The sequence below is a fragment of the Micrasema longulum genome, unplaced genomic scaffold (assembly GCF_059751315.1).
Source record: "Micrasema longulum isolate JH-2025_06_02 unplaced genomic scaffold, ASM5975131v1 h1tg000034l, whole genome shotgun sequence".
NCBI lineage: Eukaryota > Metazoa > Arthropoda > Insecta > Trichoptera > Brachycentridae > Micrasema > Micrasema longulum.
The window spans coordinates 102,704-128,057 of NW_028277241.1; the positions used below are offsets into that span (position 1 = coordinate 102,704).

General features: G+C 36.9%; 1 protein-coding gene across 6 annotated transcripts in view; it reads right to left on the reverse strand.

The window, feature by feature from the left end:
- The window catches only part of LOC148285443 (bromodomain-containing protein 2-like), a 75,143-nt gene that overhangs the window by 13,278 nt on the left and 36,511 nt on the right, over positions 1-25,354 (reverse strand). For all 6 annotated transcript variants that reach the window (XM_088224853.1, XM_088224834.1, XM_088224810.1 and 3 more), the window contains 6 exons: positions 17,591-17,713; positions 16,087-16,209; positions 3,919-3,977; positions 2,611-3,810; positions 1,759-1,904; positions 278-524 (listed from right to left, as the gene is read on the reverse strand). In XM_088224853.1, coding sequence (XP_088080979.1) covers positions 278-524; positions 1,759-1,904; positions 2,611-3,810; positions 3,919-3,977; positions 16,087-16,209; positions 17,591-17,713 — 1,898 coding nt within the window. The remainder of the gene's footprint in view (positions 1-277; positions 525-1,758; positions 1,905-2,610; positions 3,811-3,918; positions 3,978-16,086; positions 16,210-17,590; positions 17,714-25,354) is intronic.

Sequence of the window (25,354 nt, forward strand, 5' to 3'; positions counted from 1 at the left end):
TGCTTGAAACAGAGATTACTTATGACCTGTAATTATTTTCGCAATCGCTTTCATACGAGCGCGAGTTCGCCTTTCACTCGTCAAATTATTTCTGAGCTGCACGATAGTGCGGGTAACTTTTCCAAAATTATAAACTTTAGGATTATTTTTCTATTTTTTAAAACATCTTTGTTTCTCCAATTTTTCTGGCTATTGATTTTTCAGAGTGAGACGTCGTTGCGCCAGTAATATCTGCTAATTAAACATTATTTTTAACTACTAATTATAAGTAACTGACCGCCTCTCTCCTGCGGCGCTCCTGCTCGCGCTGGCGCTGGCGCTCGCGCTCGGCGGCCGCCTTGTCGGCGGGGCTGCGCGGCTGCGGCGTCGCGGGCGCGGCGGGCGGCGCGACCGGCGGCGCGGGCGCGACGGGGGGCGCGACGGCAGGCGGCGCGCGCGGCGGCGCGGGCGGCGAAGGCGTGGGCAGGGACACGCGCGCCCCCGCGGCACCAGCCGTCTCGTACAGCGGAGGCCACTCTGGCTTCCTGAAAGATTCACTATAGTTAGAGCTACAACCGGATAAAGAACACATAGACACGAATAATATTCACTTATTCTATTTTAATTAGTACACCCGTTTTAAACATTAATATTGTAAGACAATGACACATTTTAAATTGATTATGTCGGTTGATTATCAGTTTGACAGTGTGACAGGTGACGGGATATTATATATAGGCTATTTTTTTCAAAAATATATAAGACAAACACCATATTTCACACAAGTAGAATCATGCGTTAAACATATTCTTGTCACAATTTGTTGTCCTGTCAGAAATTGTATTATATATTGTGTTGTGTACGTAATTGGTGCTGTGTTAGGTTTATGTTTTTTTGTAATAACACTGTAATTTTACTGATATAGATAGCACTGTGTGCTCAACTTAAACTTAAATAAAATAAAATAAAAATATATTAGTATGAGCCCGAAACAAAACAGCAGTCGACGTTATGGGTGTTTTAAGATAAGCGAAATCCAACAAAAGTTGTTTGCGGACAAAGCACTTCAAAACAAATGGTCGCCTGTTTTTATGGAAAAACTGGACATGTCGCAAACTGTACCTTTGGTGCAACTTAAAACGGTCAATTCTGAATGGTACAAAACCATTTGTTTGCCAGAAGTCTTCGCAGAAATAAGAAAAACCAACCGCCGACGAAAGATCATTCTCCAGCACGACAATGTGAGATCTCATTCATCGGCAGAAACAATTGAATATTTAACAGGTCGAAACATCAAATTTGCCAACCAATGACTTCTTTTTATTCCCGAACATCAAAAATAAATTGCGAGGTCAACGTTTTTCGGTACCTGAAGAAGCGGTTGATGCTTTTAAAATGCATGTTTCGGAGGTACCTCAGTCTGAGTGGCGAAAGTGCTTCGAAAATTAGTTCCGAATGCAAAAGTGTATTGATCATTGTGGAGAATATTTCAAAAAACAGTAAAGCCATTTCTGATAATAATTTTTATGTTTTTTTTTTACTATGGTCCCGAAATATAAAAGGCAATCCTCGTATGCGTGCTTCCGCTTTCCATTATGCTGTATCCCAACTCAACACGGGGCTCTTGGCTTCATAGAGTTAGAGATACGTTATTATTTAATTGTAATAAATGTATTTGTGTGAATAAACTAATTTTAAAAAATGAATTGAATTATTGAAACAAATTTAAGATCATAGTATGATTTCTGCAGATTAATATTGTTAAGACAGTATTGTTACCTCGGCTTGTCGGGTTCATCCTCGGCCGGATCCCTCTTCCTCTCGCTCTCCTGGCGCTGGCGCTCCTTCTCCGCCTGCTCCTTCTTGCGCAGCTCCTGGAAGGCCCTCTGCCGGTCCAGCTTCTCCCTCGCCTGCTTCTTGAAGGCCTACACCGTGCGCACGAGCCTCGTTAGTGGGGACAGACTTAATAGCTTTTTTGCAAGACATCCATTTGTGGCTTGTGAGTTTTTATCAGATACATACAGATGTGTACAAATGTAAAGTAAATAAAATTGTTTCAATATTTTTTAAATGCCGGATTTTCATTTATTTTTAATTAAAAAAATATTTGTACCAATATGGGTTTTAATGGAGTTAAAAAAAAAAAAAAAACAAGAAAAGTACAAAATTGTTTACAAGCTATAAATAACATGATTCAAATAGAAAACATTTAAAAACTCGACTAAACCTTTGTTTGGGGATTAAAGGGTTAAAGACAAATATTAGAAGATTTTTTAGACAAAATTAATCAAATGAATCGAAATCAGGCAACTATTTAGAATCAATATTTTGAGTTTGTCCAAATTTTTGTAGACAAGGACTGGATTCAACTCCCCGGGGAGCTGTTTATATTAACATATTACAACAGAGATGAAGAACATTTAAGAAAAGGTAATATAAAAGTCTGGGCATCTACAGGGCTTATGACCTGTCAATGGCTGGTTTAAGTGGCCACTTTACACACTGTGTAACATTCACCATTCTGCCTATATTTGAACGTCTATATTCCTTAAATTCTTTAATCTGTTGATATTTGTGAAGTTAAAGAGCTGAAACTTACTTTCTGTTTTGGTTAGTTGTTACTGCACTTACCAGAAAGCTGTCTTCCATGGCTAGGTTGGGCTTGCTCTGCTGGGCAGCCTGGTTACCCGACCCTTGGGGACTTCTAGCCAAAAAGGACCAGGAAGTGGCGTTCTTCACATTCTGTTCCTGCTTCGGTTTCTGCTTGGCTAGGCGATAGTAGAAGTTGGGCTTCAGCGGTGGCTTTTCGTCCTTGACATGCGGCGCGGGAGCGGGCAGCGCGGGCGGCTGGACGGCCGCGGCCGGGAACATCGAGGAGATGGCGGGCTGCTGGTCGTACACGGACAGCATACTGGTCGGGCTCATATCGCCGATGGGGTTCATGAGAGGGATCATCGGATCTCCGTAAAATTGGTTTTGTTTCATGAGGCCGTTCGGCGACGGGAGGAAATCTTCGCCCTTGACGTAACTCATCACGGCCGACATGTCCGATTCGAGTCTTTCGAACTGGGCGGCAAAGCGGTTTGTCTGGTCCACAAAGTGCTGCTTATCGTCCAGCGGCCGGAGAAGGGGGTTGCCGGGGCACACGGTGAACCTGCCCATCCCGTAGGCCGACTGGTCCTGCCGCTCCTGCTCCAGGCTGGCGAGGGAGTGCTCCAGGGAGTCGTATAGGTCATGCGATGCCAGGCGAGGCTGCATCCCGTCCGGCTTCTTCTTCACGCCGTTCTGCTGCCCGACGGGGTTCTGGTTGTGCGCCTGGTGCTGGTTGTTGTTGTGGCCGGGCGCGGGCTGCGCGGCGGGGGCGAGGGCAGCCACGGCCGGAGGCGCGGGCGCCTGCGGGGCCGGCGGCGGGTGGTGCGCGGGCGCGGGCGGCGGCTCGGGCGGCGCGGGCGCGGGGGGAATGGCCAGCAAGTTGGCCATGGGCACGGGCGTTATGATGGGCGTGGGTGTGGGTATAGGCGCGGGCGCGGGCGCGGGCGCAGGCGCGGGCGCGGGCGCGAGCGCCGGCGCCGGCGGCGGCGGGGTGGGCACCTTGGGGGGCGGCGCGGGCGGGGAGGGCTTGCGGGCCGGCGGCTGCGGCGGCGGCGGGGCGGCGACGGGCGCGGGCGCCGGCGGGGCGGGGGCGGCGACCGGGGCGGGGGCGGCGACGGGGGCGGGGGCGGGAGCGGAGACTGGGACTGCGGGCGGCGGGGGCGTGGAGCGCGGAGGCGACGCCGGCAGCGCAGGGGCGGGGGGCTTCTCGGGAAGGGGTTGCACCAGCGGGGGTTGTTTCTGGAAAGGCAATATTTATCGGTCCCATATGCAGAATTATCAAAGCCCAATATTATATTATTTCGACTAATTTATTTATTTATTTATTGAATGACAGGTATCACTTACAGCAGCTGTGGGAGGGGTCATGTTCTTCTTCACCTTTTTCTTGGTAGGTTTTCCAGAGCCTAGGGAATAAATAAGCCAAATGCTTTATTAGGAAAATTGTATTTATATTCTGGCGATTTTAATGAACTTTTTAAATAAATAAACCCCTTTATATACAGAACTTTTATTCGGTATTACCATTGCTGATTATTGCAATATTCCCAAAAATAAACTAAACTAAACTTAATTCTTACCCACTTCGTTTACACCCCTTTAATATAATAATATGCCTTTTCAAAAGGACAGACATTTATGAAAAACGTAGATAAATTTTAAGTAGATGACGACCATGAAGTTTCGCATAAATAAATTGTCTATGTTTTTATGAATGTATGTATGTGTATGTGCATGGGTGTATGTACGTGTGTGTGTATGTACATGTGTATATATGTGTATATTTATGTATATGTGTGTATATATGTGTATGTCTGTATGTATATGAATCAAAATGTGTATCCGAATAAGTTAATATTTTGTTTGTCTGTGCTCTATATTAATTTGTTAACTATTATAATATATTAAAATGTAATTGCCTAGCTTGGAACGGGGTATGTACCCTTGTTAGCTGGGCAAAGTGAACATGGAATTGTATTTTGATAAAGAGTGTGAATAAATGAATAAAAAATAAAATAAAAAAATTTCCAGTAGCACTGAACTTGCTAATTTCAGATATTTCATCAAATCCCTTATCCGCACACTGTGCTACATGGGACACCTGTTACAGTAAGGTGGGTGGGGTAATCAGTCTTACGCTTCGATTGCCATTCCAAGGACGATGAAATACTTCAGTGTAAAACCACCTGCGAAAACAAATAGTAGGTGAAAGCGCCAACCGCTACGCTACACTACGAGGCGGACTTTTCTCCACTGTAGGAAACATTCTCCAAGATTCTGATTCTATTACACACACAGAACTGTTGTCTTGATCCGCCAGGACACAGGAAAAATTGTTTTTATATTGGTCATATGCTCTATTCGTTGGACCCCGGGGATGCTATTCTGAATCTTCTCGATGAAAAAAGAAATTTAGGTTTTTCTTGCATGCAACTAAACTTGCGACCATATATGAAGCAAAGTGTAGTCGCATGCAAAAAATAAAAATCTGAAAATAAATAAACACTAAATCCCGCGAGCAGGTTTAGAATAGCACCCCAGGAACTAATTAATAGTGAATATAGAGATACCACTGTATTGTCTAATTTGTGTATTGAATAAGACTTTGTCTGTAGTTTATAAATAAATATAATATTGGCTGGTGGGAAGATATTATCGTAGACTCACAAATCATAATCCCAAGGTGCGAACGTTGCTTTACCACAACTTCATTCAGACTTTTGAATTATTATTGATAACTTATATAGTGCCATTACAATACTCTTGTGAAATAAGACTCATTAAAAAAAAAAGAGAGACTCATTAAAATAGCGTGGATGCTTGGCCTAGAGAGAGATAATTATTCTTATGCTGAAATAGAGTCAATGTTAAATATTTCTAGTCTGCAAAAACGTAGAACTAATATTGACTCCATATATATGTTCGGCATACTAAATGGTGTAATCGATGTTCAATCATTACTGGGACAAGTAAAATTCAATATTCCGACTCGTAGATTGAGAAACAATGAAGTACTGTTCATCGATCAGCATAGAACAAACTATGGCCTAAATTCTCCAATGACCCGCCTTTGTCGTATTGTTAACTCAAGACAAGATCTGGACTTTTTTGGTTTAAGTGTACAACGATTTAAACGAGCACTAAATAAATAGTCCAGATCTTGTCTCGATGTCCCTTATGTTTGTCAATGCTTCTTTCTTTTTTTTAAAAATGTTTTAAACTATTCTTTTATTGTAATATTTAAACCTTATAAATTGTATACATGGACAATGTCCGTTAATAAATAAATAAATTAATAAATTACTGATATGAAGAATTAGAAAAAAAATACCTCAATTCTGATGGTATATTTATGGTCAAGGTCAATCATGGCTGATTTGCTTAAATCTATTTTAACGATTGTTGGTTTTTGGCGTATTTCTAAAGTAACTTTTCCAAAGCGAATCTAGTCCAAGTTATTGAGACTGTAATGAAAGGTGTTGCTTCTCTGCGGAGATTCATTCTTGGAAGATTAAAATCAGGAGGGCTCTGGTACTGCAGGGACGGGAGCCAGGCAAATGAGGCAGGAGCGAGAGAGAGGAAGAGAGCCTACGCACCGCCTCATATAGCCTCTGTTCGTCGCTCCATTTATAAACCAAAATATGCATATAATGCACTGGAACCTCCCACAGAGGAACACCTAAACGGGGCCTTTGAGATATTATGAGAACAGCGCTGTATAAGTTATCCTTAATACTAAATGTTATTAAATACTTGTATATCTTACTGACTTTTTTATGTCAATGACAAAGGGATTTTGAATATTATTCAATTAAAATCTATAACCTACTTCCACTATCTATTAAAACAATTAGTAACGAGAAAATGTTTAAAAAGGCTATAAAAAAATGTATAGTGGAGCTAGGTAGAAGTAAAATGAATTGTCTCATTCGCCCAAACCACTATTGAATCAACCGCTCTACAAGTGTAGAGCTTATGTTAGGTTTTTGTTATTTTCATTGTGCGTTTTGTAATATAAACAATATAGATGTTCATATTATATACCTAGTTTTTAAAACTGTGAATATTTTGTTAATTATCTCTGTTTATTAAGTTAGTCATCTTTGTTTATTCTCAAATGTAAAAACATTTCAAAAAAGTATATTGTTAAGTGTCCTCGGCACGGGTAACCCCAGTGAGGCCACATTATTTTTATTATTAATTATAGTTTGTAAGAGAAAAATATGAATAAATAAAATAAATGTACCCAAACAAACAAAAATAATGTTCCATTGATCAATAATCTTTTTAACATTGATAGTTATATCACTAGAATTCACTCTAAACACGTATTGATTTCAACGTTATTCCCGACTCACGAAAAGGAATATTAATGTTCAAATATAGGCAGAATGGTGAATGTTACACAGTGTGTAAAGCGGTCACTTAAACCAGCCAATGAGATGTCATAAGCCCTGTAGATGCCTAGATTGCTATATTCCCTTCTCAAAAGTGCTCTTTATCTCTGTTGTAATATGTTAGGATCAATTTGGATTATTTTCATATTTAAAAAAAAAGTATTTATACTCAACTCTACCGGCGCATTCGCCTATTTGAGGTAATGGGTTCGATTCCTAGCAAGGTCGACATGAAATATTGTCAGTCCCTGGACTTGTGCCCGAAGCGTAAGACTGATCACCTCACCTCCAAGTAAAACTTTTTTTGTTATAGAAATATTTACGCTCTTATGATTTACCCAAATATTTCATTTTGAGGGCCGGGCCATCTTTAACAAGTTGTAATAACTCACAATTAGAAAATGGAAATCAAGTTGAGGTAGAGTGGGATTCGAACCACAGACCTTGCGAATGCCTAGACTCCCATATTCCCTTCTCAAAAACGTTTTCCCTCTCTGTTGCAACAAATTTAGATAATGCTCATCTCGGCTTTAGATAATGTGCGGATCTCGACATGTGTCATTTGTCGACATCTCGAGATCGCATTTTGTCAGCATTTAGTCTGCATTCATCCTTGTTTTTCTAATTCCATACATAAGAGTCGGCATCGGGACTCCATTGTGTACTGATAATTTTGCCTCCCGAGACAAAATTTTTATTTTAGTTCACCGTTTTACACCGTTCACCCCCATTCTCCTTTCAAATTAAACGTAGTTATGCAGAAAGCGGCCAGCCATAGAAAAGTGACACTGAGATAATAGCACTTTTGTGAAAAGAGTGAATAATCAAATCTACACAACAGTTGGAATGTTTTTTACTTTGACAGATGATAAATAATGCATCCATTAGTTTTTTTTCCATGATACAAAAAAAAAATATGTACTTGACCAGTTTTAATGATTTTAAAGTCTGGCTGACCACACAACAAAAGATGTGCATTTTGCAGAAAACAGCCGACCCTTGTGAAACGAATGAATTTTTATATCTATATTAGGATACTTAATAGGGAAATCTCACGCTTTTTTTAAACATTTTTAAATTAATAAAGGTCTATAAAATACTGTCCAGTAAAAAAAATTTTTTTTTTGCTAATTATTAGCAGCATAAAAAATATTTTAAAATTTGTAATTTTGAATTCCCGCAAAAGGGTCACACCATCGGTCACACCCCAAGTATTAACTTGACAGTATTTCATAGACCCATATTAATTTTAAAAATTTAAAAAAAAAATAATATTTCCCTATTATATTTAATAAAATATTTTGTATGCTCTATGTAATAAAGGTGTGGAAAAGTTGATATTTTAAAATCATTATATTTACTGGGTTTTAAACTGATAAATAAATTGGAAAAGTTTACTATAATCATAATTTCCTTTCCACACCCAATGGTGCATAGGGCACTGCATTGGTACACTAATCGCAGCATATATTGATAATATTTTTTTTGTTACATGAAGGTAAGCTGATAATAATATAATAATATTTGGCTGATTTATATAGCGCCATTTTTGTCACCTCAAGGGCGCTTTACAAATGTATATCTAAACTTACATTCTAACTAAACTTAAATGATACATTATATTTCCAGATTTAAAATTGAGGGTATGATAGTTTAAAGAAGTGGGATTTTAGTTGGGATCTGAACTGACTGGGACTGTCGATGATTCGTAAGTTTGATAGCAATTGGTTCCAGGCAGAGGGGCCGGCGGCGGCAAAAGCGCGATCTCCAAATCTAGTGTTTGGGGAGCGCCGGATTTCAACAAGTTTTCCTCTTCCTGAATCAAATGCTGACCTAAGAGTAGATTTTCTTTGACATGTATTTTCCCTAATACAAAGGTCCGATAGGTATTTTGGAGCCATTTCATGGAGGAATTTGAATACTGTCCAGCACAGCTTGTATTTTATTCTCTCTGGGCTTTTTAACCAGTGCAAATCTCGAAGATGTTGTGAGGTGTGAGAATATTTTTTTACTCCCGTAATAAGCCTTGCTGCTGCATTGAAAACAGATTGAAGTTTATTAGTTTAATATTTTGGGAGATTTGCGTATATTCCATTACAGTAATCTAGACGCGAAACGACATAAGCATTTACAAGAGCTTTAGTTGCATCTATAGGAATATTTCTCCGCACGGATTTGATCTGTCGGAGATGGAAGAAACCAGCACTTACCGTTCTATTGACCTGAGAATGAAGAGAAAGATCTGAATCTAAATGAACACCCAGTAGTTTAACATTTGTACTAGGGGTAAGATCACGACCTGTGATTGAAATTGGACTAAAAGGTGTTGTCGCTTTTTTGTCGCTGTCAATAGAAGCTCGGTTTTAGATGGATTGAGTTTGAGTCTGTTTGATGACATCCAGTTGTTGACGGTTTGGATGCATTGAGACACACGATTTTTTAAATTGTTTATATCTTGAGGAGAGCAGTAAAAATAGATTTGTTGGTCATCCGCATGACAGTGAGAAAGTAATCCTGATGATGATGATGTTAAGCTGGTAAGTCTTACGCTTCAGTTACCAGTCCAGGTCCAGGGACTATGAAATATTCTAGTGTGAAAACACCCTTTCAAATAAATATTTCATATCAACTATGTCGTGAATCGAACCCGAGACCTCTTGCATGGTAGGCAAATGCGCTGTCCATTACACCACGAGGCCGACAAAGTTAATTATTTTACGATACACAAAAAACAGTATTGTTCGTAACGCTTTTGATTCAAGATTTGGGTGCCGCCACTTGATAACAAAAGTGAGCAATTTCAACACCTCCTTATGTTCACGTTCAATCAAGGAAATAAAGGAGAAAACAAGTTAGTATATTTTAGTTATTGACTTATTTGTTGTAATTTTTTTGTTGCGTCCTCTTGTTCTCTTCACTTGGAAAAAAAGAATATTATATTACCGATGTATAATGGACACGTTATACCCTCACTAGACACATCTCATATTAGGCAAATATTGCGTTGCCCTCAACAATTGGAAATGAGATAGCAAACATTTGCGAAAGAGACACACAGTAGCGGTCACAGAAAGTGCATGGGATTAAAAATTCTGTATACGTATAAATAGCAGGTATAATTTAAAGAAATATGATTTTTTGTAATTAATTATGTAACTTAATTGTTATTACGATTTTGTGAAAATCATTAGTCAAGTATGTACAAATGTTTTTAGACATGCTGGATTTCCTCCCTGGGGAGTTTTTTAAAGATCTAAACTTGCTGTTGCAACAGAGGGAATATGGAAGTCTATGCATTTACAGGGTTTAGGACCTGTCATTGGCTGGTTTAAGTAGCCACTTTACACACTGTGCGACATTCACCATTCTGCCAATGTTCTTTATGTTTCTTAAGTCTGTTCATTATTAAAAGAATTTCCAAATCAACAAACCAGCAGCGTGACACCCAACAGAGAATAGCCTAATCATCTTAATCTAAATGGCAGGCTAAAATTATAGTGGATTGACATTTATTAGATTCGTTGGTATCTATTTAAATTTAATTATATTTCTATTTTTAGTTCCTTTTTATAAAACTCCATAGTTTACGACTAATAAAAATATCAATAAAACGCCTCGGTTAATATATACATTTTTTAAAAAAGTATTAGCGTTCTTATAATCTACCCAAATATTTCAAGTTTGGTGAACATTTTCAACGAGTTGTAAATAACTCATTTTTAGAAAATGGAAATCAAGTTGGGGTAGAGTGGGGTTTGAACCTTGGACATCTGATCCGTGAGTCCGCAACACTAGCCACGGGACCACAACCCGATTCAAATAATATTGTAAAACTTAGCCAAAGAGATTTTATTGATAATTTTATGAAAAACCTCGGGTGAAAATCCGGCAAAAGGAAATCAACTGGAGTTATTGCGTTTGCCAGGCATTAAAATGAGTAAATAATTGTAATACAAATATTAATCAACAATGTTTGATTATGTCCAAATGCTTGCAGACTGGCTGGATTTCCTCCCTAGGGAGTTGTTCATATTTAGATTTATTTCAACAGAGAGGGAAAAAGTTTTCGGTTCAGCCGGATGAATCTCACCCACGTGATAAAGGTTTCAGCTCTTTCACTTCACAAAAGTCAACAGATGGAAGAGTTGAGGAAATGTGGATGTTCAAACATGGGCAGAATGGTGAATGTTACACAGTGTGTAAAGTGGCCACTTAAACCAGCCAATGACAGGTCATAAGCCCTGTAAATGCCTAGACTTCCAAATTTCTTCTCGAAAACTTTTTCCCTCTCTGTTGAAATAAATCCAAATATTAATCCACCATAATGTATTTTATCATGCCGTGTAGATTTTTGCTGCGGTGTGAAATGGGCCAATCATGCGATGACACGCAGCGGGCTCGTGGTTTGCACGTGCACAGCGATCCAGTCTCCGTGAACATACGGTACACTAAAAAAATTCCAGCAAACAAGCCACATCTCACAATAAAAATGGGTGAAGCCCGATTGGAATGGGCAAAAGCACACAAACATTGGTACTCAAAATGAGTGGAAGACAGTAATATTTTCAGATGAGAGATTTATTTACATAATAATGCATCTGATAGCATTATTATTTGAAGTGAAGAAGTGGGGAGCGATACGGTGATGGTCTTAGGGGGCGCTATTATGAATCTCTTCGCGAGGGTAAAGCGGTCAATTTGTGGATGCTTTATTTTTGGCTTGCGACTACACATTCCTTCATGTATGGCCACACTGATGATTAAACGTACAAACTGTACAAAATTCTGATCAAACCAATCACATCACATGCCTCCCAAACCTGGGTAATGACAAAAAAATTCTAAAGAAGAATCCTCAGAGTTGTCTATGGCCCATTGCCGTCATGGCTACAATAGCGAGCTATATGAAATGTACGGAGCGCCCGATGTAATCAACTCCAACAAGGCGAGACGCTCGAGGTGGGCTGGCCATATAATTAGAATGGACGACGAAAACCCCATGAAATGCCTAACTCCCTCTGTGCTACAAGAATGACGAAGACCGGGAAGGCCCGGAATGCGATGGATGGACAGCATCGGTGCGGATATGACAATCTTTGAAGTGAGGAACTGGATAGGAAGGGCAGCAGACCGGCAAGAGTGGAGATTCCTGGATTCAGCCGCTTGGATTCGACGCCCATCCAGGGCTGTCGAGGTTATGATGATGATGATAATGATAATTAAATGATAAATAAATACAAACACGTAAAACCAGACCCGATGATTTTCATTTATAAAATTATTGCAACCTTAAGCATTATCCAAAACACTCAATTAGGTTGAATTGACCAAACCGTATTAGTTTTTTTTCCATTTTTTTAACAGTTTTATTATTGACATTTCATAGTTCGACATTAATTTGAAATTAAACCATCAAAGTGGCAAAGTGAAACTAAGTGTAGTTGCATGCAAACAATAAAAAATTCCAAAATGTATTTTTACTCTACCCCCGCGAGAAGATTCTTAATAGCAGCCCAGAGAATTGTAAAGAAACCCGAAGGGCAAATTATCTGAGGATATTTTTCTTACTATGGATTGGGCAAGCTGCATTTTGCAGAGAACAGTGAAAGCCGAGGACTATGAACTCATTTTAAATATGGAATTATTTACTGCTATTTATAGAATAACACCTTTCGCAAACGTGCCAGAATAATATTCTTTTATTTTTAAATATTCATTAAAGTCGGTAGTCGATATTTCAAATAAAAAAAAAAAGTATTTATCTTTTTCAAATATGGTAATTTTGCCATTCCCGTGGCCTGGAAATAGCCCTGGGCCGGCGACTACAAACACTATCTTCATTGGTACATCGAGACGGTATAAACTAACATCGATATTTATGTACGAAAATGTGTGAATTTCAATGAAAAGTGTGTTCTTCGGTAACCTGTAATTAACACGTTTGGTAAACATATTATATTTTCCATGCAGAAAACATAATTTTACTTTGTAGATAAAATTGAATGTTTAAATTTAATTTAATTTAAATACGGAGCCTGATTTAAAACCATTAAAAAAATTGTGGGTAATAATACTTGGGGCTAAAATACAAAGATCCACCACCAGATACCGGGCAGCAAGAGCTGTAGAAAGCAATAGAAAATACATGGGACGAGGTGATTTTTTTCAATGTTCTTGAACTGCTGCCGTCATTAAGGCAAAAAGGAGGGGCCACAAAATATGGAAAATTATATTATTTGATACTTTGTGATGTTAATTGAATTTTCACAAATGAAAAAATCAATGAGTTTATTATTAAAATCGATTGATCCACTTTTCAAACATTCACTCGTTGAAAAAAAAACCCCAACACGAAAAAAGGCTAGCCAATGCTATGTAATCTTATTTAAATATGTCGAGACTGAATTTATTTTAAAAAAAAAATTAAAACATTTCAATCAGATTGTGGTCCTGTGGCTAGAGGCGTGGACTAACAGATCACAACTTGATTTCCATTTACTGATAGTGGTTATTTACAGCTAGGTGAAAATGGCCCTAAAATTGAAATACATAAGAACGCAGTTTCTTGTAAAAAAAAAAAATTACACTCAATCCAATTTCTGTCAATTTTTGTGATCGCTACCGTTCATATTTCTATGTAACTTGTAACCATGGTGTGTTATTATTATTATTTATGTATTTTCATCACATACATTTTTCTGCATAGGTAATAAAAAAGTAAAAACCAACAAATTAAATTGCCATTAACACTCCCTCGTAACCTTAGAGTAATAACTTAATCGAGTCGCCCATACGGAGAAAAATCATTCTATGATTATTGACCACGAAGTTAGCTACAGATTACAGGAATACAACGGGCCACGGGTACTTGGCTTGAGAATTGTCATTACACGTTTGTTGTTAAACTAAAAATCAAACCGAAAATTTGGAACGCTTTTGTTCTATACAATAGAGCTTAAGGCCTTCTCATAACGAATCTATTTAACTAAAGATAAATCGAGTATACGTTAGTTTTGGACTCATTTTGCGATAGCTAAAAAAACAAGATAATAATAAAAGGTACGTCACTGCACTTTCCTTTTTTTTCTCTTTGAATGTGTATTAAAACTAAAATATTCTCGCAAATACGAGTATTGAAATATTACTAGTATAGTATATTATTGGTCAACGGTATGCAGAATGTGAAAACTTCATGTGTACTTACCGATCCTTGCAACACCTTCTCAGCTCCTTAGATTACACTCGGACAATTTTAGAGATGCGATAGCCATAATCTAAATACAGTTCTCTCCTTGTTAACTTTGCTCAGTACGTTTACACCTAGTTATGGAACTTACAACTGTGAAGGCCGACCCCCGTATCCATGCCGATCGGTCAGAGGATAAACTCGATAAACCGAGGACATGCATGACCGAAAGACATTTTCAACGCAGGGGTCGGAGAAGAATAAGCTTTCAAATCAAATTTGTTGATTTTTCTATGTATTTTAAATTGTCAGATTGATTTTGAAAGCTTATCCTCGGTGAGGTTAGTAAGATTCAGAATGCAACGATTTGGTCTGTTGATTCTGTTTGTGCGTGATTAGAGATCTCACACAGCGATGGTATTGCCAAACTACATGGGTTGGGTGAATACTCTCCCCCTCTGCAGAGCGGGGAGAGTACGAGAAAGTGTGTTGTGGTACGCACATGCGATAGTGGAATAAAACACATATGTTCGGAATATGTAACTACACTTACATACTTTTTTTATATTTAATAAATCATTATTTACATTTAAAATCATTCTTTTTATTTCACAAAGAAATAAGCAGAAATTAAAATATCAGGCTTGTCAATTGATTTCAATGTCATTTGTCACAAATGCTTTTCCAAATAGTTCTCGGTGGCATTACCATTCCGCCATACACCCTCGTCACGACATACATTCCCGGAGAGCCACTGTCACGATACACGACACTGGGATACACCCCCACTAGCAAAATGCGCACATCATTTCGTCGGTACGATTTTGCGATGCGATTGATTGGTCAAAATTCATTCCATTTACTTTATAAAAATATTATAAAAAGATATAATTTACAAATTTTCCGCTTTCAATTCGACAAAAGTCAAATGTACATATTTCTCTAATCAACAGTGTTTCTTCCCAGAATGGCGTTCGGATCCGAAGCGCGTTGGGCCCGAGTCGGTGTGACGTGACAGTTACTCTGTACAGTGGTCACCATTCAGCCAGCCGGAAGGAACGCGTCCCGAGAGCTTCGTAACCTAATATGGCCAATTTATGTATAATTTTCGTCGACAGTGTTGCGCTTACAAATAACTCCCTGCGTACATAACAACAAAAAGATTTAACATCTAGAAAAAGGAAAGGACGCCGGGCCGAGTACAGTTGGTGTGGCCAGGGGCCAGGGGCCAGTACGTGCAAACATTGTGTGAAGGAGGAAGGCTGCGTAAGTGCCGGAGGAGCGTCGCGTCGCCACCAAACCTTTTCTATACATGTCTCGGGCCCCTCCCACACCTGTTTGCAACCGTGTTAGTTAGCCTGACCACGACGACCGGCCGCGCTGGCCGGCTAGTCCGGGAAGAACGTACGTGAGCGCAAGTCAACAAGGGAGAACATGATATAGTTACAGCGAGAAGGTGAAAAGGTTTGTTGCCGCACAACGTCTGCCTTCTTCCTTTACACATTCTGCACGACCCGCTGTGTTGTACACTATAACGTGCTAATATTCAACTCGGATAATATATATATATATATGCATATATGTGTACATATGACCTAACCTAGTCTTACAATCACACATTTACAAAAGATGAATCACCGATCCGAATAAACCAATATAATGATAATAATAAAACATTCACCGCGTCCAATTGGCTTACATTAAAGATATTATAAAAAGGCCATATTTCAATGCACACGCGCTTTATACCTAGTCGTTTGTTAAGGAGAAATTGCCTACAATTCATTTATACAACTACATTTTGTATCTAACTTAACAATATTATAAATATTGGTTTTTATCTATTGCGGGGAACCCCCTCCCCGCGCTCCCCCTCCTCCCTCCCGGTCCCTACACGGCGCGTGCGGTACGAGTGTATGTGTGGAGCCTAACCTGCCTCGCTGTCGCTTGTGTCGGATGAGGAGGTGTCGCTGCTGGACGACGAGTTGGAGGAGTCGGAGGAGCTGGAGCTGGACGACAGGCGGCCGGATGCGCCCACCGGCTCCTTGGCGCCTTCTGCAAGCAAAGCGACGACGCGTTAATATTACGCAGCTCTACCGATCCTACACCGGTTTAGGGTGTACAAAATAAACATCCCAATGTTCACTGCTACGGGAAATTGGACACAAAAATGTTAGGTAAAAATTAAGAGCATTTAAGGGGAAGAAAAATTAACTACTTTAAACTACGAATGATAAAGTGCTGTGATAGATTTCCGGTTTCCAGGAAGACAATTCACCATTCAGCAGAACTCACGGTGGAGAAATTGTGATGTCACAGGAGTACTTTCAAAATTGAAAAACTTAAAAAACCATAGCGCTTGATAATGTGATATTAATTTTTGAAAAAATATTTGTCTTAGTTTAATAGTCTACTAACAAATAAATGAAAAAACGAAATTTTCTCAGTAAACAGACAGAAAAATATGTTAAAAAGAATAAGTGAGCAGACTGCTCGTGCTTAGAGAGGGAGTTTATTTCACATTTTTTACCAATTTAATATTTTACATTTCTAATTACATTTTGGTATAGTGAAAATCATACTACACATCCGATAAAATAGTCTTAACTATGGTAACCATATGACAGGCGTTCGCTGCATTTGACAGACATTTTTTTAATTTAGACAGGCATGCGGCCTGCTTTGCTCCGAGACAGGCATTTTCCCTCGCGTAAGGATGAAAATTCTACGTCACTGCCGGTTACTTTATGGATTGACAAAAAAATGTAAATGGGGGGTAGTGAAAAATAAATATTCAGCAATTTTTTCTATTTTTTTTAAGTTATGGAGCGATGTTTGAAACATTTCATAAATTCATAAATAAGCATATTCATAAATGTATAACACAAAAAACCATCTTTAAAATTGAATAAAAAAAAAAACAAAAATTGCAGCAATAAACGTTCATAAAAAAAATAAAAAATGAACTGATGATTTTTAAGTTTTGTCTATTGATTAAACTTATCAACAAGTTGGTATAACAATAGAGACTAACCTCAGAATCTTGACCTGTCAGTTTGCAGTGCGGATTGCAAATTTCTCAGAGGTTAATTGCGGAGGAAAAAAGGTAACTGGGTTTTACATGTTCAAAATTCAATAGGACTTAAAAAATTATACATGAATCGTGAGAAAACCTAAATTGCAGGAATGTAATTTAGAGGTTTCGCCGGATACATTGTTTGGCGTTGCTTTGAAGAATGAAAACAAAAACAAAAAACTCAATTAAAAATTCATGATTTAAAGACGTGTTTATTTAATTTTTAGGCTCTCCTGGAAATTCAGGTTTTTCGAGTTATGACTATTTTATCAAATGTGTGATGTATCAATTTCCTCTTATATTATTTTGAAAGGAAAATTTATTGTAATTTTAATAAATTATTAAGCGAGTTAACGTTACCTTTTTTAGGTTGCTGCTTCTTGTTGGAGCCGAGCTGGACGGCCACGTCCTCTAGCCGCTTGAGGAGCTCCTGCTTCTTCTCCGCCATCTGCTCGTCCTTGGACTTCCCCGACACGCGCTTGTCTGCGACAACACACGCCACTCAGTACTACACTCGTATTGTCACCCCAACACCGTTCACTACTCTACCCGCGAGCAAACTAACAATGTACACTACCATTTTTCTGAGAACGGTCGCCCGATTATTTACTTAATACCACTTAAAACAAATTAATTCCGTACTTCGTGAATAATGGTGATGCCATTCGAGTTTGTGGAGAAAATTTTTGATGGAAGTTCATTATAATTTATTATAGAAGAGGGATACTTAAATCCACAAATTTGAAAAAACCAGTTATCAGTTTCATCAGTTTCGTGACATCTTCAAGAATGGTATCTTTATTATAAAATTCTATGTATTTATACTTCATTTCAAGGTCATTTAGGCAAAAGTAATCAACATTATTTATCTTTATTATAAAATTCTATGTATTTATACTTCATTTCAAGGTCATTTAGGCAAAAGTAATCAACATTATTTTTGGTACTTGTACAAATCTGGATTTTCTCCCAAGGGGGAGTAGGTATACATTTTTATTTATATCCCTACAGAGATGAGGTAGAATTTTTTTCAAATTCAGGATTATGGATATTCGAGCGTTTACAGGGCTTATGACCTGTCATTGGCTGGGTTAAGTTAATAAGCGGAATGGGGAATGTTGTAGTACTTAAAGTGGCCACTTAACCCAGCCAATGACAGGTCATAAGCCCTGTAAACGCTCGAATATCCATAATCCTGAATTTGAAAAAAATTCTACCTCATCTCTGTAGGGATATAAATAAAAATAAAAGTAATCAAATTCAACTACTGTTATATTATTTTGAATTCTCTATTCTTACTGTTTTAATATAAATACATGGAAGTTTATAATAAATATAACAGTCTCGAAAATGTCGCAAAAGTGATAAAACCGGTCATCGGTTATTCTAAATTTGTGATTAGACATTGTCCATTGATGTAAGTCTGCATACATAAATGTGATGCTTATACAAGCCATCTTATATTTTCCCACCAGCGGTGGATTTACAGAACTAAAATCGACACTTTGTGGATTCCATTTGGGAGTCAGCACATCCCTAAGTGGAAGTGTTTGGCGACCGTTCTCAGAAAAATAGTAAAATTGGGGCTAATCACAACAAAAATAGAAATCTCAATTTGTTCAAAATTTGGGATAAATGCATTTTGTGCCATCACAATCAGTGTCAGACTGAAGTTCAATTCTTGGCCAAAGCAAATTGTGTGCGACACTTTATAACTTTCGGCCCAAGCCAAAGAATCAATCGTACTTACAAATTTTAGAATATTGACTAAGACAAGTATACTAATTCTGTTATTTTATTTTATATTGATGATAAATAAATCAATTGAGGGTTCTATTTGCAAACCCGGCAAAATCCATCTTTTGCGAATCGCAAAAAACTGACACAGTAATAGCTTTGACTTATTTTAACAAATATATTTTTTATTTTAACCACTTGATATTTCAAATGTAACTAATGATGAAATAATCACGATTATTGTCAAGAAACTGCAGTAAAATAACAACTTTGCAATAGTCAAGTAGACGTTGCCATGTTTGCAACAAACCCAATAATTTGAATGTCAGATTCTCACAAATAAAGCCACATTTCGAAATTAAAATGCTATGATTATTGTATTCTGAATAAGTTTGAATTCATATCTCACTTTTTTAAGATTTTGGATTTTTCCGGGTTTGCAAGTAATACCCTCAATTGCACCTTTCTTTCCTAAAATTGTAAAAACTCTTTTATTTGCGAAATGGAATATAACAGTAATATGGCTTCGCCCAAAGGTGGCCAAAGCTGAAAGCTAAACACAACAACTTGATTTCCATTTTCATTGTGATAAACCTTCATTGATTTTTACAGATATAAAAATTGGGTTACAATAAAAAAATGTGGATACTTTAAAACTCGGTTAAATTCTACAATGTTTCGAGAATAGCACAAAAGTATTTTAATTTGTAACGAGTTTCCTCTTAAAAAGCAATCACTCAAACACAAGCTTTAGTAGGATTGAGTTTTCTTTTATTTAGTACGCTAAAACATTATCAAAACCCATGTTTTACTTATTTGGTTTCCAATGAATATAATAATGGAATTCAAAAATTAACTATCAACTGCATACATGCTACACTTTTACTAAATGATGTAAGAAAAGTAGCATGTTTTTTCAAGAATCAGCTTTTTAGGTAAGCCCATATAGAACCCCACTAAATTATCAAATTTCATGTGGTATGACAAATAAAATAATAATAAAAACATTGAAAGTAAAAATATGAACAATATTAAATGGAATATTCGTGGAATCGTTTTATTTTCTGACCCGCAAGATGGTATATCTTAGGAATCGGTAATAACTTTACAACTGCCTATCAGAAATAAGACAGTTTTAACAACAAGCGCTACAATACAAGTACAAAACATCGCTAAAATATGAAAATCACAAACTCATGTACCACTGTAATCATCATCCCAAAACCCTTATCCACAGCCGATGGCGCATAGGGCACCGCCTTTGTTGATTAAACACAGCGTATCTCGATTATCTGTTACGGGAAGGTATGGTGCTCACAGTCTTATGCCTCAGGCATTTAAGTATAATATTATTATAGGGCCGACATGTTTGACTAGCAATGAGAACTTACTGTGCAATGACAGCCAAATCTGCCATTGTTTTTGTTTGCGTTCTGTTTTATACGCACTAATATTATACGCACATTAAACGTAACTAATTCACTTAAATTTTTTTTTAGGGGCAAATATTTATTTTTAATTGTAAAAAAATACCTAAGTACAGATGATTTTCCATAATGTCTTCAATATTAAAAACATGACCATGCTGACTTATTTTATATTTATTTTAACAGCGAGGAAAAACATTTCTGAACGGAAGTTTAGCAGTTTATATATAAGACCTGTCATTGGGTGGTTAAAATATTGCGTATCACCATTCTGCCTATGTTTAAGCATCCAAATTTCCTCAACTCTTCATTATATTGACTCTTGTGAAGTAAAAGAGCTGAAACCTTTTTTTTGTGGGTCAGATTTTTAAATTTTTTTTTATTCATAAACTTCATAAAAAGTACACGTTTTTGTAAAATTCTAAATGTTATCACATCTAGTAAATGTTATCACTGTAACTCTCCAAAAAAGAGACTAACTCTTGTGCTTGGAGAGTGACTTACACTGTTTTAGTTGTTTATTTATAAGAATTCTTACTAATATTCTGTCAGTTCATTATTTTTTTTATTTATTAATAGTTTATTACACATGTTCTGAGACATAAGTCCCGACTCCATGGGACTAAAAGTCCTGTGTTGAGTTGGGACGAGTATTTAGTTAACACGAGTTTATCACAACAAATATTATATAGAATCAGAAACATAAAAATAATTTAAAAAAATAAATATATGGCACAACAGTATGGTAAACAGCAAACTCAAATATTTGGTTCACATTAAAAAAATATATATAAACGAACTTCATTTCTACGCAGGTGCCCACAGAGTAAATTTATTATCTTCTCTTTCTAACGCAAGAATCATCATTCACATTTTTTTATACGAATTCAGAGTAAAATCTTGTGCAAAACGGAATATGCACGGTGACAAATAAGCGTGCGCAGACAAGATAAAATCTTCCACTATTCGATCTCGCTAGATCCTTTGTAGCTAATAATGAATAATTAATATAATGTAGAACGAGTTTAACGTTTCAATAAATCCCAGTTTCTCTGTATTCTGTATTAATAATTATTAATATTATTAATAATAATACATTAGCAGCTATTAAGCCGATGCGTGTATATCAAGTGTACAAGTGTACGTGGTTAGTAAACATTATACATTGCTGTGTGCGTCTAGTTAACATTCACTGAACTAGCACCCATCACTTTCTCGGGAAGGCCATTCCATTTCTCCGGGACTCGGTTTGTCGGGAAGTTCTTCCCGGGGTTGGATGAGAAGGAGGTAGTGTTGAGTTTCAATGAACGACCTCTGAGATGGCGGTTTTCATTCATAGTGAACATTGATTTCAACTTGGGTACATTATATTGCTCAGTTAAGATCAAGTCACCACGCTGCCTCCGCTCTTCCGGTGAACTTAACCGAGCTGTCCTCGTATGATTTCTGTCTACTACCATTTTAGTTGCTATTCTCTGGACTTTCTCCAACAACCCTATGTCTTTTTTTTAAAATCGGGACTCCAGTTTTGGTAGTCGTAGGATTGAGTAGTAGATAATATTTCGGAATAATTTATTTACACATGTTGGCAGTGTATTGCACTTATGAAGATACATACTAAAGAACCGCCTCTGACCTGAGGTAACAGTCAGAAAATGAAATATCCCAATGTAAAACCACATTATGAACCGATATTTCACGTCGACCCTACAAGGAATTGAACCTAGGACCTCGGGCGTGGTAGGCGAACGGACCGGATAGAGCAGCCATCAAACGGAAACCACTCGTCCAGGATTCTGGTTCCATTTCACACACAGAACTGTACAGACACGACCACCACTTAGCGGTAATAAATATCCGAGACGGCATACATTTATGATACATGAGTTTGCGAATCGTGGCGATGAAAACAGAAGATAAAATTTGAAATGAGAACAGTATTACTATATTTATATCATAAGTAACATAGGGGTGGAATAACAAATGTTTCGGTAAAAGGGACTGTGATAAATGAAGAAAACAGTTTTTAAAAAACAAACGAGTGATGAAAGCAGTCAATCGTGGATTTGTTTGGAAATCTCTTAAGTACACAATGGGATCGACAAAGGTTTCGCAACTAATTCTCAGACAGGCTTAAAATTAAAATAAAAAAAAACTTTATTTTTAACCACTTAAAAAATGTTATCTTATGTGCGGTAAAAATAAGAGCATTTAATGAGGAAGTTTCATCATCATCATTCCCTTTATGGTGCATAGGGCACTGCATCGGTAACCAATCACAGCGTATCCTGATCATTTTTGTTGATTGTAGGTAACAGTCGAGGGAATATGAAATATTCTAGTGTGAAATCACTCTTTTAAATAAATATTTTATATCAACCACGTCGGGAATCGAACCCGAGACATCTTTCATGGTAGGCAAACACGCTGACCACTACACCATGAGGAAGTTTAGTGGTTTTTAATTTTTAAGTGTCGTATTATCTGCGCTATGATTTTTTCAATTTCGTATTTTTGAGATTACTCCGCGTATGACGTCTCAAGTTTTTTCCCCTTCTACTCGATGAGTTAGGCTAATTCGTCAGTCAACTTACTGTGAACCAGTTACCTATCACAACTCTCTTATCATTGGTTGATTTGGAAGAACTAGTGACATCACGCATCGCATTCATAGAAATAATCATTTTCACCATCATTTTTTTCATACATTTTCAAGAAACTTCACCATACAATTGAATGGTCTAATTTTTCCACAGGTAAGAAAACATTTTTTATATCTAATTTCCCGTAGGCCTAAACTTCTTCATTGTATGGCGAAGTATCTTGAAAAAGCATGAAAAATTCATAAAAATTAACTACTTTGAATTACGTCATGAGTTCTTCTAAATCAACCAATGATAAGAGTGTTGTGATAGATTCTCAGTTTCCGGGAAGCCAAATCACCAATCAGGAGAATTCACAGACCAGAACTTGTGACATCACTGGCGGAGTAATTTCAAAATGACAAAATTTTAAAAAATCATAGCGCCGATAATATGATACATAAAAATATATTTTTAAATCTTTTTGGCATAGTTTAATAGTCTATTATGAACAAAAAAAATCAATTTACTTTCTCATTACCAACTAGTTTGAAAGCTATATGTAAATATACAGTGGTTACAAACGAAGCTTTTGTATTTAAATTGGAATTATATAATGAATAACCACCAAGTTAAAGCTTCAAATCTAAATTGTAAAGTTCAAAATTGCTCACATTTAATTTTATTTAGATAAACTTATAAAATGTTGCTTATATTATTAGTATTATTTTAGCAAATTGTTGAAACAAATATTTTTTTTAAAATTAAAGCTCAAATAAAGGTCTGCATTTAATAATCAAACATTTTATAACTTGAATTTGCAAAAATTTAATTATTCAGGAATTGTTATAAATATATACATAATTTATACCAGTGCGTTTGCCTACCATGCAAGAGGTCTCAGGTTCGATTCCCGGCATGGTTCAAATGAAAATTTTATTTAAAGAGGTGTTCTTGCATTGTACTATGCCATAATCCCTGCCCTGCAACCTGAAGGTAAGACTGATCGAGCGACTGAACAAAAATGATCAAGATATGCTGTAGTCGATGTACCAATGAAGTGTCCTACGCACCATTAGGTGCGGGAAAGGTACAATGACGATAATTTTTAAACCTCTCAATATTTTTTTTATTAGGGGCTGAAATATATGTGTTGAAAAAATCTTATTTGACATATTTTTTAGTGTGCAGTGTGAATTCTTTTACGAAACCAAGTAATGAGTAAAATTTAGGATTTTTTTCAATATTAAAAATGATGCAACAACACATTTGTAATTTCTTAAAAACTGTTTTGGTAAAGCGTCCCAAACCGAGCATGTAAAACAATACTTAATACTATGTTAGTACGGATATTGTCTACATATATAAGTAAGAAAGTGTTTGGTTCCAATGACATTTTTAGGGCATGGAGAGGAGTCATCCTGGGGCTGGGGGCTGTAGTAGGTGGGGTGTGGAGATCTTTCATCGGACTCTTGTAGTGCGGCCATCATACGTACATATAGTAGAGTATAATATGAATTCATACTTGGTTTAAATTGGGCACCAAGTATCGAGAAGATCAAAATAGAGAAGGAAATAAAAACACACTGAAATTTAACTGTTTTGCGTTGTTTTGATATGTTCACATTTGAGATGAATCATTTGAATGCATTAGATTACTCTTCATTTTAATGATTTACGAATGCGTAAATTCATTTTGTACTGAGTGAACGAACATCTAATCAAATTGCGCTAACACCAAATCCATTTCAATTCCAAAGAAAATAGTCTTTTTAGAACAACTGAATTCATTTAAAGCAGCATAATTGCAGCCTCCGTGATGTAATGGCTAAAACACTTGACTAACACGCGGAAGGTTCCGGGTTCGATTCCCGATGAGAACACAAAAATTTTATGTGATTCACCACTGTAATTGGGTCTGTTGTGGTGCAAATTTTTTTATTTTTTAATATTAAATGGAAATGAAAGAATGTACGAATTGCTTTAACTTTGACAAAACAAATTTACTTGTATGCATGTAGACCAATCAGCGAGGAATAAATTGTTCAAATATTACACTGGATGAATATTTAATCAAATAAGCTTTTTTTTTTTTTAAATATTAGCATATTTTTAATTTTTTATTTTTTTAAGAAAAAAGAAATATTTGCGTTTATATGATTTACCCAAATATTTAATTTTTAGGGCCATTTTCAACGAGTTGTAAATAACTCACTATTAGAAAATGAAAATAAAGTTGGAGTAGAGTGGGATTCAGTGAGACACTAGCCACAGGACCACAACCCGATAATGACCTCAATATTGTCATTTTTGGACCACTTTCTTTTGGTCGTAAATAACCGTGTTTAGAAAATAGGAAACAAGTTATGGTAGACTGG